This window comes from Grammomys surdaster, unplaced genomic scaffold, assembly GCF_004785775.1.
Source record: "Grammomys surdaster isolate TR1022 unplaced genomic scaffold, NIH_TR_1.0 174, whole genome shotgun sequence".
NCBI classification, from domain to species: domain Eukaryota; kingdom Metazoa; phylum Chordata; class Mammalia; order Rodentia; family Muridae; genus Grammomys; species Grammomys surdaster.
Window position 1 is genome coordinate 3,760,091 of NW_021604622.1, and position 17,589 is coordinate 3,777,679.

The window sequence follows — 17,589 nt, forward strand, 5'->3', positions numbered from 1 at the left end:
GAAAAGGGAAAAAGGGAAAAGGGGAAAAGGGGAAAAGGGGAAAAGGGGAAAAGGAAAAAGGGGAAAGGGGGAAAAGGGAAAAGGGGAAAAGGGAAAAGGGGAAAAGGGGAAAAGGGGAAAAGGGGAAAGGGGGAAAAGGGAAAAGGGGAAAAGGGGAAAAGGGAAAAGGGGAAAAGGGGAAAAGGGGAAACGGGAAAAGGGGAAAAAAGGGGAAAAGGGGAAAAAGGGAAAAGGGGGAAAGGGGAAAGGGAAAAGGGGAAAGGAGAAAGGGGGGAAAGGGGGGAAAGGGGAAAGGGAGAAAAGGGGAAAGGGGAAACAAACAGAAAAAAAGGAAAGAGACAAAAAAAAATGATAAATGGAGTTTTATCTATTAGTAAGACCATCAGCTGTGGTTTATGTTGAGGCCTGCTCCTTTGAACATAACTGTAGCCATTTTGTATTCAGTCTCATTTTGCACATAACGTGAGCAAATTAAGTTCAGGTTCTCAGACTCTACTTCCCAGAAGTAATTATCCATAGCAGACACTGAAAAAATGTTACTGATAAGTCAAAAAGGTTTGGTGCAATCACTTGTCCTCTGCTATCTCAATGTTCTGGAACTCCTGGTGCATTACCTGTACACCTCCCCCCTACTTCACCTAAGACCAATCAGCCCAAAGGATAGCTGATGATACTTTGTCTAGTTAGCCAAAAATGTACCAGTTCCCTGCTTGCTTTTAAACTTTTGAAGCTGGCTTTTCCTATAAAAAGTCTGCCCTGAGGACAGACTGGTGCCACATTTAGGCTCTGGAGTCCTTTCTGCGGTCCTAAGCACTCAGTATTAGCATGTACAATCAATAACCTGTTCTTGCTTAACTGAGATTGGTGCTCATATGGTTTGTGCAATGATTCCTGAACCCCAAGAGTTTAGAGTTACAGCTTAAGGTGGAACACTTGCCTAGCATGTATGAGCTCCTGATTCTATCTCAGCATCACAAAAAAAAAAACATGAAACTGCTTAAGAGGGAAATATTGCTTAAGGAAATAAAAATATATCTAGAATTCACAGTTATTTTAATAAATATTTTATATCTTAGGGAAAATAATTTACTACTAAAAAAACATGACTAATGTATTTGCTCTCCAAGTAATAAGGGTAATTATTTGGAGTGGCTAGACATCTAGAATGACCATTTCAATAGCTCAGTTAGTGGATCACAGAACAGTAGAAAATAAAATAAAAATAACTACAACTTTTATAACATTCCTTCCCTAAAGTTCTTATAACTCTTCTACTCCCCACAATGGAAGCCCACTCATGGAAAGAAAATCTCCCTCTAAAAGGTTCAAACATTCAAATATTCGGAATCCCCTGAACTAACCCTCTTCAGTTTAGTTATATAATAAAGAAACAAATGGCACAGACTTGCTTTTCTGTTGAAAGCAATTGAAGCCAATAATGGAAAGAAGTAAGACCCTAGATGAATTTATACAAGAAAATTAATGATGAGATTATATGACTGATTCAGTAGGTATTCACTTATTAAAAAACCCACTAAAACACCTTTGAATTTAACTCTATAAAAGTTTATTGGTAAGAAGTTCTGATTTACTGAATTATATTGGCTTAACAGTCACACATTTCTAGGCTTGAGGCCAAGAAGGCCCATATGAACACCAAGTACAATGTGTGCTAAAGAGTTGAAAGTAACACAGGAAAATATTCTGACTATAAGAAATGTGCCCAAGGTCTGGTTTAGGATAAATGTATTTCATTATTCTATGACCACAGTTGTTAAAAGACTGCTTTTGAGTGGTTTAAATATTAATTTTTTAATTTATTTTTTTATTGGATATTTTATCTACATTTCAGATGTTATCCCTTTACCCCATTCCCACACACACACCCAGGAACCCCCTATCCAATTGCCCCTCCTCCTGCTTCTCTGTGGATGTGCTCCTACCTACCCCACCCCCACTCCCAGCTCCCCACCCTCAAATTCTCCCACACACGATGTTCCGGTAGGATTTGCTGAAGGAGGCAGAGGCACGAGGATCATGAGTTCGAGGTCAGCCTGGGTTTAAATATTAATTATAAAATGATTCCTGATTGTTCTTGTCCTGGTTATCTAAACCTGAAAAAGTCACATTCCACCTTCCTAGATAAACAGCAATGTAGCTCATACAGTCAAATGCAGAACATAATTTGTTTCCAAGACTAGGTCTCACTCTCTCTGTAGTCCTCACTGGCCCCAAACTCATCTTCCCCCACCTGCTAGGATTACAAGCACGAACCATCACAGAACCTGATTTTCAAACAGTATTGCATGGAGAAATCCAACAAGTAACAGACAAAACTAGTATTCTCTGGCCAAAGTAAGTGGTGCCACCACCGCTATTAGGGACTTCTATCCCACAGGCATGACACAGTTGCTACCCTCCTGAAATCAGACACTGGGGTCACCCACATGAAGCTTCACAAGACCTGGCCCATTCGCATTCCCCCAAGAGGCACACTAACTGCATAAAGCCACTGCCATGCCTGAGCTCATACGACCAGTTCAGAGTTTCTTGATAGTATGGCCTCTGATGAATTCCCCATTATCCTGTAACCTCTCATCTATGCCCCAAATTAAACTCACGGTCACCAAGCTAGCTTTGGGTGGACTCTCTTCTTTGGTCTGATCCTGGTGCCCTATCTGTGGAGGGAACCACTTATCACATCTCCCCAGGAAAGGTCCATATAACACCTCCGTACATTTCACCTCAGCCCTGAGGTATGCATACATAACTTCTAAACTGTGAAACACGCAAAACACAGCTCCAAGACTTAAGTGAGATCAACTCTCTGACATAAGTGTTTTTCAGATTCATAAGATAAAAACAGACATTAAAATTAAAACTTTAACAGTAAGTGGATTTGAATAAAATTACAAATAATATTGAGGTTTTTCCATTTTTCCATAATCAACAGGAATACTGTTAGATACACATTAAACTTTAGTCACAAAGGTTCAAGTGTACTTACAGTCTTCTAAATATTGTTACAGTAATAATGGGGGTTGTTTAAGCACCCCTGTAAGTGCTGCTTGTTTGTCTGTTATGATACGGGCTCCTTCTGTAGCCCCAGTTGGCCTGGAACACACTATGAAGAGCTGGCTGTCCTCAATCTTACTACAATACTCTAGACTTAAGACTCCCAAGTGCTGGATTACAGCCATATGGCACCATGCCTGGTTTTATAACCCTGGAAGTACTTTTGAAATACATACATATATATTTATAATTCATATGTAAATAAACATAGAAATGATGTAAAGAGTAGCTAAAATAAAATAAAAGTCTGTGTATGGTGGTTCATGCCTGTAACCAACCCCCATGAGGCTGAACCAGACTTTGAGGCCGCATGTCTCAAAGGACAAACAAAAAGAGCCTCTGAGATGGCTCAGCAGGTAAAGGTGTCATCAGCAATGCCTGACAATGTGAGTCCGATCCCCGTGGATAGAAAAGAATCAGTTCCCGAGGGCCCTGCTGGGCATAGGTGGAAGAAGAGAACCTTGACCTCATGAAGACTGGACGCCCCAGGGGGTGGGAATTTTGAGGGTGGGGAGGTGGGAGTTGGGGGGTAGATAGAGGTTACATCCACAGAGAAGGAGGAGGGGTGAAGGGATTGGGGGTTCCTGGGTGGGTGGGGGATGGGGTAAGGGGACAACATATGAAATGCAAATAAAACATCCAATAAAAAAATTAAAAAAAAAAGAATCAGTTCCCAAACACTGCCCTTTGACCTCCACATACATACAAACTTTGTTCTCATCCTCCCTCCCTCCCCCATATCTCTCTCTCTCTCTCTCTCTCTCTCTCTCTCTCTCTCTCTTTCTCTCTCTCTCCCTCTTTCTCCCTCCCTCCCTCCCTCCCTTCCTCTCTGTCTCTGTCTGTCTCTTTCTCTCACACACACACAGAGAAATAAATAAAATCTTTAAAAAATAAGTTTAATAAAATAAAATTTAACACTAAATTAGAATAGCCTGTTCATACTTAAGTATTCAATATTTTACCAAGCCACATCTGCATATAAAACCACATTCTACTAATTTCTCTAGGAACCAGGAAGGGAGCTTAAGAAAAATTTTTGAGCATCCTATAAAACCTGCTACTTTTGTAGTACCCACCATTCAAGCCAAAGATAATGAGATCAGTAATGTTTCTAGACAAATAGTCAGTTAATAGAGAAATTCAAATAAACAATTTTGAAGTCAGAATAAAGGTAATATTGGTAGGATAAGGTACACAACTACATATATAGTAATATTTTTAATATATATTGATAAATTAGTTAACATTTCGATGACCTATATTCTTGACTAAATGCTATTGTTTTACGCAATTATCATAAGCACAATTTCAAACCACAGGGCTAAGAAACTAGCTGAGTCAATAATGTGCCTGCCATCCTCAGGTCCAGAGCCCTAGCTACTGTAATTCCTTACTGTTATTAATCACAATGGGTGTTTACATGGGTGCATGTATGTCGTAGTGAACGTGTGCAGGCCATAGTACTACGTTTCCTAGTTGCTTCTCTCCTTCCACCACGTGGGTCCCAGGGATTGAAATCAGGCTTTCAGGCACAGCGGTGAGCATATTTAGCAGGGGTCATGGTTTGAATGAAAACAGCCCAATAGGCCCATAGGGAGCAGCACAGCAAGGAGGAGGAGAAGGAGGAGGAGTTAGAGTAGGTGTGGCACTGTTAGAGAATGTATATCACTGAGGGTATGCTTTGAGGTCTCAGATGCTCAAGCCAGGCTCTATGTGGTACTCTTTTCCTGCTCTCTGCCAATCCAGATACAGAACTCTCCACTGTATCCACCAAAACAATAATGGACTGAACCTCTGAACTGTAAACCAACCACAATTAAATGTTTTCCTTTAAAGAGCTGCCATGGTCATAGTATCTCTTCACAGCTATAGAAACCCTAATGATAACACTCATCTGAGCCATCTTTCTTCAGGGTAATGATTTTAAAACACTACATGAATTCATTTTTGAAAAGAATAGTCAAGTCACCACTGCAGTTTAAGTATAAAATTAATATTTAAATTATATTCAAATGTTGTTTGTAAAATCACCACATACTCTGGGTTCAATAATAATCTACCTATAAACAAAATACTGTGATCCTACACTATAGACAGGCATTTCTACAGGTTCAACATGAGGCAATCTGAAATATATTATGTCAAATTATTATTGAATTTAATAATTCACCTAGAGCAATTAAAACAGATTACAGCCAATTTTCCTCATTCATGGGTTATGATCTAGGTATGCTGAATAAGCATATTAACGGGCTCCTAAAAGTCTCTGGTCATACTTTCAACCAATCAATACATAACTTTATTTGATATGTGTCTAATGTTTAAGGACACCTTATGTAATTTATATTGCTGATTCATTAACATTGGATTCACACTCATTGGCAATTTAGCTTGTACCTAAATATAGCTTGGCTAACACATACATTTTCTTTACAATATATACCACAGACTTGTGCTAGAGAAAACTAGACAGCACCACAGCCCTTTCAACATTATGTTAGGGAGTCATTTTAGATAGTAAAATCATCAACAAAAGACAAGTAGGGAACATGGTATAAAATAGAGGATATTCAAGAACCCTGATTACAATCCAAGTTCTGAAACAGGAAATGAAAGATAGTGTTGTCTTGTTCAGATTCAAATTTTGGCTGCTCTTTGCAAACACACATCGACATGTAGCCATGAAGGTGCAGTGAGGATGGATCTGGGGTTATAAAAAGTTTAAGCAAGCCGGGCAGTGGTGACGCACGCCTTTAGTCCCAGCACTTGGGAGGCAGAGGCAGGCGGATTTCTGAGTTCAAGGCCAGCCTGGTCTACAGAGTGAGTTCCAGGACAGCCAGGGCTACACAGAGAAACCCTGTCTCAAAAAAAACAAAAACAAACAAACAAACAAAAAAGTTTAAGCAAATAGGTGAGTTCACAAATACAGAACATAAAATTACAATATAAATGATATTATACTAAACAAATTCCATACAAGACCACCATGTTGGAAGAAGCTCAACCTAGACAAGTAGATGAGAGGAAAGATGTGAAGCAGAGTGACAGCAGGCATGGAAACGCACATGAGGGGTAGGGCCTGGGGGTGAAAGGGGCCAAAAATACCGTGGGCTTGTGCTCCAACTGTAACCATCTGAGGGAGGCCCAGGGACAATATCCTAAGCAGAACCTCCCAAACGATCCACACAATTGTGAGAAGCAGCAAGGTATTGCTCACTTAACATACTAACTCTTAGAAGAAATTATTACATGACAACTGAAACTACTTGTTAATAAATGTGCTGAACAGATAGGATAGGTAGGATGCTGTAACCCCACACTCAGAAAGCTGAGGCAGGCCCAGTATGGAGGAGGAAGAGGAGGAGAAAGAAGAAGAGAAGGAGGAGGAGGAGGAGGAAGAGAAGGAGGAGGAGGAGGAGGGAAGATGGAATGGACAGTGAAGCAAGAGGAGGGAGAAAATGGAGTGTAAAAGGGAAGGGGGAGGGGGAGGGAAAGAAGGAGGGAGGGAGGGAGTGTATGAGGGATGGAGCAAAGCAGGAAGGAGAGGGAGAAGGTGAGAGAATGGAGTGAGGAAGAAGACAACAGAGGGAGAGAAACGGAGCACTGACCTCAAGTCCATTCAACACCATCCATGCTTACCTTGGTGTTGGCCATGTCTACGATATACTGGTCTCCCTTTATACACTCCATGACTTCAAAACCATCCCTGTCAATCACCTTGGCCTGTGAGCTTCCAGAAACAACAAGAATCATGTCTCCTGTGTTACTGTACTGTAACGACTTGATCTGATGGCTGTACAAAAGAAAAAACAACATTCCAATGAAACAGAGTTTTTTTTTAATGAATGCTTTTGCTATATTTAGCAAAATCAGGAAAAAATGTTATATGACTATAAAATTAATAATTCCAAAAAGCACAAAATCATCCTCCCATGCCCCACAGTAATTTACCAAAACCTCCTAAAACTTACACTTTGAATCCAACCAACTCTTAAACATCCTGGCTTTTTTCCAATTAACTCATCAGCATAATTTTTTAAATCTGGATCCTATTTGTTAACCACAACATTTAAAAAAAAAAAGAAAAAAAGAAATGAGAGTATCTTCTCTGCACAACAAGATTCACTGTACGTCTTCTACTTCAGCAGATACAGGATGGATTTTAAGTTTTTCATTGAGGCCAGTGATGAGAGGCTCTGCCAGGCTCGCCCACAGAATGCCTGGAGATAGCCTATCACCATCTCAGCTATGGTCACAAGGATATATGAAATCTCATGTCTAGAATCCATGTACATATGCAAATAAACTGGGATTCTCAATTGTTTTACCACAGGCTTCTCAGATATGAGACAGTCAACCTTTACTTACGTGCATACTGAAGAAATATGTATAATTTAAAGTGTGTGTGTGTGTGGGGGGGGTTACAGCTAATTTAATTATACATGATTTCTGTTGTTTTCTCTTTGTTTTGAGAGCCTGATTCTTCAGCTCCCCAAGTGCAGAGAGTATAGTTTTGTGCCATCAAATCCAATTTAAAAATTTATTTTTTTACATGTATGCATATGTGTTTGTGTAAATGTACTGTGTGTGCACCTGTGTGCCTCTGTGCAGGTCAGAAGATGGTATCTGAGTCCTTTGGAGCTAGAGTTACAGGCACCTGTGAGTTGACCAATGCTGCCTTCTGGAAGAACAGTAAGAGCTCTAAGCTGCTGAACCACCTCTCTAGCCCCAACATTCAGCTTAACAGTTCATGATTTTAACAAGAAATAATGAATTATAAGTTGTCATAGAATATGAAAAATTAGGATTGTAAATTCTTATTTAAAAAATCTAACCTCAGAGATAAAGCTATCAAAATTAATAGGTTAAGTCTCCCAGCATCGTTTATATAAACCATATGTGTCTCCCTCTGCAAATTTATATCTTAGGAGATAAGGTCTTTAGCAGGCAATTGGATATAAATGAGGTGAGCTTTACTCATTAAAGAGGAGAGTTCTCCAGGTAAGATTAAGAAATGGGGGTGGGAGAGCTAAGCATGTTCAAGACTTGGTTCAATTCCCAACACCATACAAGTTTACGGTGGGATAGAAGCTGTATCCCCATGAGCAGTAAAAAAGTCCAAAGAAAAAATATTACTGTGCAGAGAACATGAAAGAATGCCTGAAAGTTCAGAGGCAAGCTCGCAGTCCTCACAAGCCTCAAACCCAATTGTGGTGATTCCTTGGGGAGCTGGGGCTGGAGTGTAGAGAAATCCAATTTTGTCATTCTACATGGCTCAGAAGGCTACAGTCTAGTAACATTTTCAGAGACAACTTATTTCATTAAAAACTGAGCTATCTGGACAGGTGACATGGCTTACCAGGTACAGGTGCTTGCTGCGAAGCCTGAGGAACTGAGTTAACCCTAGGACCCACACTGTTAAAACAACAGAACAAACTAGTAGCAATTTGTCTTCTGACCTCTACGCATGTCACACACAGAATGTGTGGGCCTGCACACACACACAAGTAAATGTAATAAAATATTTTAAAAAACAAAAAATGAGCAACCTTGATGTCCTGAAAAGAGGTGACAACCCCAGGAAGGCTAGACATGTGACAAATCACACAAACAAGAGCCCACAAGGTCAGCTGACTCTGCCCACCACTGAGAACAAGCAGCTCTGTCACTTCATTGTTTGCTTACTGTTGTGATTCCCGTTTTCTCTGTACCGGGTGTTAGCAGTATATTTACTTTTTGTATTTTTTGTATTTTGTATCTAGTTATTTTAACCTCTGTGCGCGTGTGCACACGTGGAGGAGGACCATATGAAAGTTGGAAAACCCCTTTCAGAAGCCAGCTCCATCCTTCCAGTACAGGCTCTAGGATTCACAGCCAGGTCATCAGGGTTGCTCAGCATTTACCACGGAGCATTCCTGTCGGCCCTTCTTTCACTTTTAAGCTTGTATGCCTTTATTTGGTTTTTTCTCTCATTCATTCATTCATGGTTTCTCTAAGCAGCCCTGGCTGTTCTGGAACTCGCTTTGTAGACCAGGCTGGCTTCAAGCTCATAGAAATCCACCTGCCTCTGCTACCCAAGTGCTGGGATTAAAGGCATGAGCCACCACAGAGATAGAGAGTTCTTTTTCTTTTCCTCGGTTTCTTTCTGTTCTTTCCTTTTCTCTTGTTTCTTCCTTTCCTCGCCCTGCCCACTGAGGGCCTACCACTAATGGAGAAATTATTATCAGAACCATAGCCACCTCTCTTCATGCAGTGATCCACAGAGAAGCCGTGCCCTTTCAGAGAAGATCTGGATCTCAATGTTATATGTCAGCCCCAAAGACAGAGGACACGGCTTGTATGTGCTTGCATATTCTTTACAGTTCTCTTTTTGCCAATCAGTCTCCGAACTTCTATCATAGTCAGCAATCTTATTAAAGGGTTTCTGGTCAAATTACATCACATTTCTACACCCTAATAAGACTCTGACAGATCAAATTTTAGGCAATCAATCAGGAACAGAGAAAATTAGAGTCTATTTAGACCAACTGGGGTTTTTATATATAAACAAAACACATCAGATCTTTGATAATTAAACAGTTGAGACTGCTCAACAAAGGTCTTTAGTAAGACTGTGGGAACTTGCTAGCCTGTAAGACAAATCTCCAGTACTAGCACTCCCATTGGGAAGTGCTAATTTTCTTCAATCAAGCCTAAGAGATCTGGTCCTATGTATTATCACTGTTTTCTGGTGGTTAATTTTTGTTTTCAAAGGGAAGTTAAAAATCTTAAAAATAGCAAAATTTCAGGAGAGTGAGTGGAAGCAGGCAATAGTTCCGTCTCTCTGGAGCCACCAAACAGTTTACATTCAGAAGGATACCTACATTTTCAGCAACCCACATCGGTATCACTTTGCTTTTCAGCTAGAAATACCATTTTCTTGTGTTCTCTGTAGACCACTTTGCCAATGCTCAAATGAAAATGTTCTGTTCCAACCTCATCGTTCCTGTCCTACTTTGCTCTTAATTCTGCTAGCCACAGAGTTAAAAGGACGGGATTAGGAGTCATTAGACACAGTACTAAGGAGAATTAAAGGGCTTGTTCAAGGGGTAGTACATCTGCTCCTCAAATTCCTGCCTATACAACTAAGATTCCGATCAAAGAGAAGAGAGAGAAAGCCAATCTGACAGTAAACTAGAGTCATGAGGAAGTGACTGTTCTCAGGGAGTAACTCTGACACCAGAGGATGGCTTAGTAGTGTTGCACAATTCCTTCTGTGAAGTTATTCACAGGGCAAAGTGGGAAAATACGGGAGTGAGGGGAGTGGGAAGGTGAAGACTGAGGATCCTTTTAAGTATCTTTTGCTTGTCTAGCAAAACAAGCTGGGACATGCAAGACAGATAAACACAGCTGTCTGGGACTGTCACTTGGGGCTCCTGAGCCAAGGTGTCCGGCTGTAGTGAGAAGTGCACCGGAATGTGAGTCAGAAGTCTAGAGATCCAAACCCTCACTCTGCTAGCCAGCTGTATGATGCTGAGCAAGCCCTTCTGCTTCCGGTCTTCTTATGTTATAGAAAACTCACACGTAAGAACAGCTGGCAGGACTAGACAGAGATCTTCCTGGGCCATATCATGCCCAAGCTACCTGGGTAATTCTTCTGAGTCCTTCCTCCGTTGAATAAGGAGAATAATACTTAACTTACAGGATTGGGATATAGGTTGTAAAATCAATACTACACAGTGGGGCCGGAGAGATGACTCAGTGCTTAAAAGCACTCCCTGATCTTCTAGAAGACCTGGGTTCAATTCTCAGCATGTGCATGGCTCCTTACAACCATCTGTAATGCCAATTCTAGGGGATTCTATGCCCTCTTCTGGCCTCTGCAAGCATTACGTAGATGTAAGCACTCATGCAGACAAAACATCTAAATACAATAAAAATCAAACCAACAGTGTCAACTAATACACTGGGACACCTGGGAGCTCCCAGAAACTAAGCCATCAACCAAAGAGCATACCCAGTCTGGTCTGAGGGCCCCCGGCACATGTGGAGCAGAGGACTGCCTTGTCTGGCCTCAGTGGCAGAGGATGCGCCTAATCCTGAAGCGATTTCATGTCCCAGGGAAGCACCCTCTCAGAGGAGAAGGGGATGGGGGAATGGAGTGAAAAACTCTGGAAAAAGGGGGCTGGGGGTGGCAACACTTGGAATGTAAATAAAATAATAATTTCATGAATAAATACTGAAACTAAAACTTAACTTATAGACTGAGATAAGGGTTAAAAAATAAAATTATACATCGGAACTGGAGAAATGGCTCAGAGGTTAAGAGCACTTGTTTACTCTGAAGAAGGTTTGGTTGCCAGCAACTATATGTCAGGTCACAACCATCTGTAACTGCAATTTCAGGGTATCTGACACCCTCATTGGCCTCAAACACACCCTTGATTCATAGACATACTTGCAAGCAAATACCTATATACTAAAATAACATTTATTCAAAAGTAAATAGTAATAATAAGCATAAGGATACCTACTAGAGACCTTAAAACAAGTGGTTTCTAGTATTACTTCTTAATTTTCAAAGAAAAAAATCATACTTGTTACGTTTATAGTTATGGTCTGATCATCCCTCGATTCCCAGGAAGGACTGGGAATGTACTCAGATGCTCAGGTTTCTTAATCTTCAGTTGATGTAATCTGTGACTATGGACCCTGTAGATATAGCAGGCTTATGGACTCAACATATATTATGTAGTGCCAGGAACAGGCCAAGGAGAGGATGGTACAATCACAGGTTTCTACAAGATGTTGTCAGAAAACACCAATTTATTCCAAGCCAGATTATATCTTCAGCTGCTTCAAGGAATTTTAAAGAACAAATTCACAAGAAAAAAAGGAAAGGGCTTTAATGGCAGGCCAAAATCCAACTGCCATATTCAACTGTTGTTAACTAAAAGAGATCTTACTGCATCTTCATTAAATTTCTCATTGGCCAAAAAGGACTGATCATTATATATTGAGTGCTAGAATCAGGGGCTAGAATAATAACTCAACAAAGACAGTGAAACTGAATGAAACATACAGCCCCCTATATTTCACTTTTAAAAAATGTATTAGAAGCTGAAGAGATGGTTGAGCAGTTAAGAATGCATATTCCTCTTAGGATACATGTATAGTTCACAACTGCCTGTAGCTCTGCTCCAGGATATCTGACACCCTCTTCTGGCCTCTGTGGGCTCCTACACTCACACAAGCACAACTTGGCAACTATATCACTAGTTATCTGCAGTGACAAAGGATAGGGAACATAAAAAAATACTTTCTATAGCACGAGAGGTTCTACTGCTTTGTTGTCTAACTAAATATCAAGAACAGATCACGAGATTACTTACCCTGTGGGTGTGCTCAAAAGAGGAAATGCAGAACAGAAGACAGAATAACCCAGTGATACTCGGTTAGGATGAGAGGCACCCTATGACTCATACAAGTTTCATATAGACTCAAACAGATACAAAAGTTACCACCAATAGTTTGCCTAAAGCCAGTGATATTCCAGGACAACAAACATTGAAAATCTGTATCTTGGTATTATCCTCAGTTAGTAAACTTCATTTCAGAAATTCTAATGACACATTTCCATAAATAAAATTTCTAAAATTAGGTGTATTAAAAACTTTTAAGAATCAGTAAGACCTTGTCATTTAAGGACAGACAGATAGACAATAAGCTTTTAAATACATATAAAGTTATGTCAAAATAGTATTGAAGGCTTCTAGTAGACAAATCTGGACAATTTAAAGACCAAAAAGAATGGCTGCAACTAACAACAAATAAATGCTGAGAGTACAGAAGTCAAAGAAAAAGAAAACTGGATGCACCAATACTGTAGTTACTCTTACTGCTGTAACAAAGCACTATGATCAAGGTAACTTATTAAAAACAAAAACAAAAACAAAACAAAACAAAAAAATGTTTAACTGGACTAGTGGTTTCAGAGGGTAAGAGTCCATGACAGCAGTGAGAGTTTCAGTTCTTTAGAAACACAGAAATGTTATGTGAGCATGTTTCTGTTTTGATCCCAGGGGAGTGATATGGGGCTGTTTTAGACTGTCCACAACAGCTCTCTATAGTCTTGTGCTTTCCCAGGTGAAGATAGTTTATGTTTGGGATTCTGGGGACCCTTGAGAGGATATAAAAATGCCAAACCCCCAGGTGGCTGCTGCTCCCCCTGTTCCGGCTGTTTGTTAAGTGGTCATGAGCAACGAAAGAAGAAGAAATTGGATATCCTGTCAATGAAGATTGGACTTGCCCCAAGGAACTCAATGCCCTTAATCAGAAAGTAGTCTAAAGAGATCTACACCCTGCTTTCCTTCTAACCTTTCTCCCCTACCTAGTGTTAGGGGTTGGAAGGGATGGGGAGTAGGGGTGGGAAAGGGTGGTAGATATAAGAACCCAATAAAGTAACCTAAAAGTAGACCAACAACCACACCAATATATAAGCCTCGATGAGATCAACAATCCATGTAGCAAACATAAATGGGTATTAAGTTCACCAAGAAAAAGAACTGTTATATATTTACAAAGTACCAAGGTATTTCTACACAGAGGTCCTGCTAAGTGAAGTATTAAGAAAAAAAAAATCCGCCTTTTGGCTGAGGCAGACACCAGCTGGTCTGCTCCTGTGAAGACACTATATCCTGAGTCATCCTAGAGGAACCACCAGAGCAGCAGGATTTCAGGATCCCAGAGGCGGCCTGAGTCCCAGGAGTTCTTCCACCCAGGAGCTGAGGATCACAGGATCACAGAAACATCTGGACTCTGAGGAGTTCTGAAACAAGCAAGATAACTGGAAAGACAGGCTCCAGTCAGAGACAGTGAGTGCAGATAGCACTAGAGTTAACCAGATGACGAAAGGCAAGCTCAAGAACATAAGCAACAGAAACCAAAGTTACTTGACATCATCAGAACCCAGTTCCCCCACCATAGCAAGCCATGGACACCCCATCACAACAGAAAAGCAGGATTCAGAATTAAAATCACTTCTCATGATGATGGTAGAGGACTTTAAGAAGGACATAAATAACTCCCTTTAAGAAATACAGGAGAACACAGGTAAACAGGTAGAAGCCCTTAAAGAGGAAACACAAAAAATCCCTTAAAGAATTGCTAGAAAACACAACCAAACAGGTGAAGGAATTAAACAAAACCATCCAGGAGCTAAAAATGGAAATAGAAACAATAAAGAAATCTCAAAGGAGACTACCCTGGAGATAGAAAACCTAGGAAAGAGTCATACACACAAGCATCATCAACAGAATACAAGAGATAGAAGAGAGAATCTCACGTGCAGAAGATACCATGGAAAACATTGACACAACTGTCAAAGAAAATGCAAAATGCAAAAAGCTCCTAACCCAAAATATCCAGGAAATCCAGGACACAATGAGAAGACCAAACCTAAGGATAATAGGTATAGATGAGAATGTAGATTCCCAACTTAAAGGGCCAGTAAATATCTTCAACAAAATTATTGAGGAAAACTTCCCTAACCTAAAGAAAGAGATGACCACAAACATACAAGAAGCCTACAAAACTCCAAATAGACTAGACCAGAAAAGAAATACCTCCCATCACATAATAATCAGAACACCAAATGCACAAAACAAAGAAAAAATACTAAAAGCAATAAGGGAAAAAGATAAAGTAACATATAAAGGCAGACCTATAAGAATTACACCAAACTTCTCACCAGAGACTATAAAAGCCAGAAGATCCTGGACTGATATCATACAGACCCTAAGAGAACACAAATGCCAGCCCAAACTACTATACCTAGCAAAACTCTCAATCACTATTGATGAAGAAACCAAGATATTTCATGACAAAACCAAATTTGCACAGTATCTTCCCACAAATCCAGCATTTCAAAGGATAACTGATGGAAAACTCCAACACAAAGAAGAAAACTACAACCTAGAAAAAGCAAGAAAGTAATCCTCCAACAACCCCAAAAGAAGATAGCTACACAAACATAATCACACCTCTAATAACAAAAATGACAGGAAGCAACAATAATTTTTCCTTAATATCTCTCGGGAAAAAAAAATTCTTGCAAACTGAATCCAAGAACACATCAAAACAATCATCCATCATGATCAAGTAGGCTTTATCCCAGGAATGCAGGGATGGTTCAATATTCAGAAATCCATCAATGTAATCCACTATATAAAAAAATTCAAAGAAAAAAAAAACCACATGATCATCTCACTAGATGCTGAGAAAGCATTTGACAAAATTCAACATCCCTTCATGGTAAAAGACTTGGAAAGATCAGGAATTCAAGGCCCATACCTAAACATAGTAAAAGCAATATACAGCAAGCCAGTAGCCAACATCAAACTAAATGGAGAGAAACTTGAAGCAATCCCACTAAAATCAGGCACTAGACAAGGCTGCCCACTCTCTCCCTACCCATTCAATATAGTACTGGAAGTCCTAGCCAGAGCAATTAGACAACAAAAGGAAGCCAAAGGGATACAAATAGGAAAGGAAGAAGTCAAAATTTCACTATTTGCAGATGATATGATAGTATACTTAAATGACTCTAAAACTTCCACCAGAGAACTCCTAAACCTGAAAAACAACTTCAGCAAAGTGGCTGGATATAAAATCAACTCAAACAAATCAGTAGCCTTCCTCTACTCAAAGAATAAATGGGCTGAAAAAGAAATTAGGGAAATGACACCCTTCACAATAGTCACAAATAATATAAAATACCTTGGTGTGAATCTAACCAAGCAAGTGAAAGATCTGTATGACAAGAACTTCAAGTCTCTGAAGAAAAAAATTGAAGATCTCAGAAGATGGAAATTGAGCCGGGCGGTGGTGGTGCACGCCTTTAATCCCAGCACTTGGGAGGCAGAGGCAGGCGGTTTCTGAGTTCCAGGCCAGCCTGGTCTACAGAGTGAGTTCCAGGACAGCCAGGGCTATACAGAGAAACCCTGTCTCGAAAAACCAAAAAAAAAAAAAAAAAAAGAAGAAGATGGAAATATCTCCCATGCTCATGGATTAGCAGGATTAATACAGTAAAAATGGCCATCTTGCCAATAGCAATCTACAGTTTCAATGCAATCCCCATCAAAATTCCAAATCAATTCTTCATAGAGATGGAAAGAGCAATTTGCAAATTCATTTGGAATAACAAAAAACCCAGGATAGCGAGAACTATTCTCAACAATAAAAGAACCTCTGGGGGAATCACCATCCCTGACCTCAAACTGTACTACAGAGCAATAGTGATAAAAACTGCATGGTTTTGGCACAGAGACAGGCAGGAAGATCAATGAAATAGAATTGAAGATTCAGAAATGAACCCACACACCTATGGTCACTTGATCTTTGACAAAGGAGCTAAAACCGTCCAGTGGAAAAAGGACAGTATTTTCAACAAATGGTGCTGGTCCAACTGGAGGTCAGCATGTAGAAGGATGCAAATCGATCCTTTCTTATCTCCTTTCTTATCTCCTTGGACAAAGCTCAAGTCCAAGTAGATAAAGGACCTTCATATAAAACCAGATACACTGAAACTAATAGAAGAGAAGGTGAGGAAGAGCCTCAAATACCTAGGTACAGGGGAAAAGTTCATAAACAGAATACCAATGGCTTATGCTCTAAGATCAAGAATTGACAAATGGGGCCTCATAAAATTGCAAAGCTTCTGTAAGGCAAAGGACACTGTCAATAGGACAAAACAACAACCAACAAACTGGGAAAAGATCTTTACCAATCCTACATCTGATAGAGGGCTAATATCCAATATATACAAAGAACTCAAGAAATTAGACTCCAAACAACCAAATAATCCTATTAAAAAATGGGGTACAGAGCTAAACAAAGAATTCTCAACTGAGGAAACTCGAATGGCTGAGAAGCACCTAAAGAAATGTTTAGCATCCTTAGTCATCAGGGAAATGCAAATCAAAACAACCCTGAGATTCCACCACACACCACTCAGAATGGCTAAGATCAAAAACTCAGGTGATAGCAGATGCTGGCGAGGATGTGGAGAAAGAGGAACACTTCTCAATTGTTGGTGGGATTTGCAAACTGTTACAATCACTCTGGAAATCAGTCTGGCGATTCCTCAGAAAATTGGACATAGCATTACCTGAGGACCCAGCTATATACCACTCCTAGGCATATACCCAGAAGATGCTCTAACATATAACAAGGACATATGCTCCACTATGTTCATAGCAGCCTTATTTATAATAGCCAGAAACTGGAAAGAACCCAGATGTCCTTCAACAGAGGAATAGATACAGAAAATGTGGTACATTTACACAATGGAATATTACTCAGCTATTAAAAACAATGAATTTGAGAAATTCTTAGGCAAATGGATGGAACTAGAAAATATCATCCTGAGAACACACATGGTATGCACTCACTGTAATTGGATATTAGCCCAGAAGCTTGAAACACCCAAAATGCAACTCACAGACCACATGAAGCTCATGAACAAGAAAGACCAAA

The 17,589-nt window shown here is 40.0% G+C and overlaps 1 protein-coding gene across 1 annotated transcript in view; it reads right to left on the reverse strand.

Annotated features, from left to right (window-relative positions):
- The window catches only part of Wdr70 (WD repeat domain 70), a 186,478-nt gene that overhangs the window by 118,862 nt on the left and 50,027 nt on the right, over window positions 1-17,589 (reverse strand). The window contains exon 8 of the mRNA XM_028767600.1: window positions 6,715-6,868. Coding sequence (XP_028623433.1) covers window positions 6,715-6,868 — 154 coding nt within the window. The remainder of the gene's footprint in view (window positions 1-6,714; window positions 6,869-17,589) is intronic.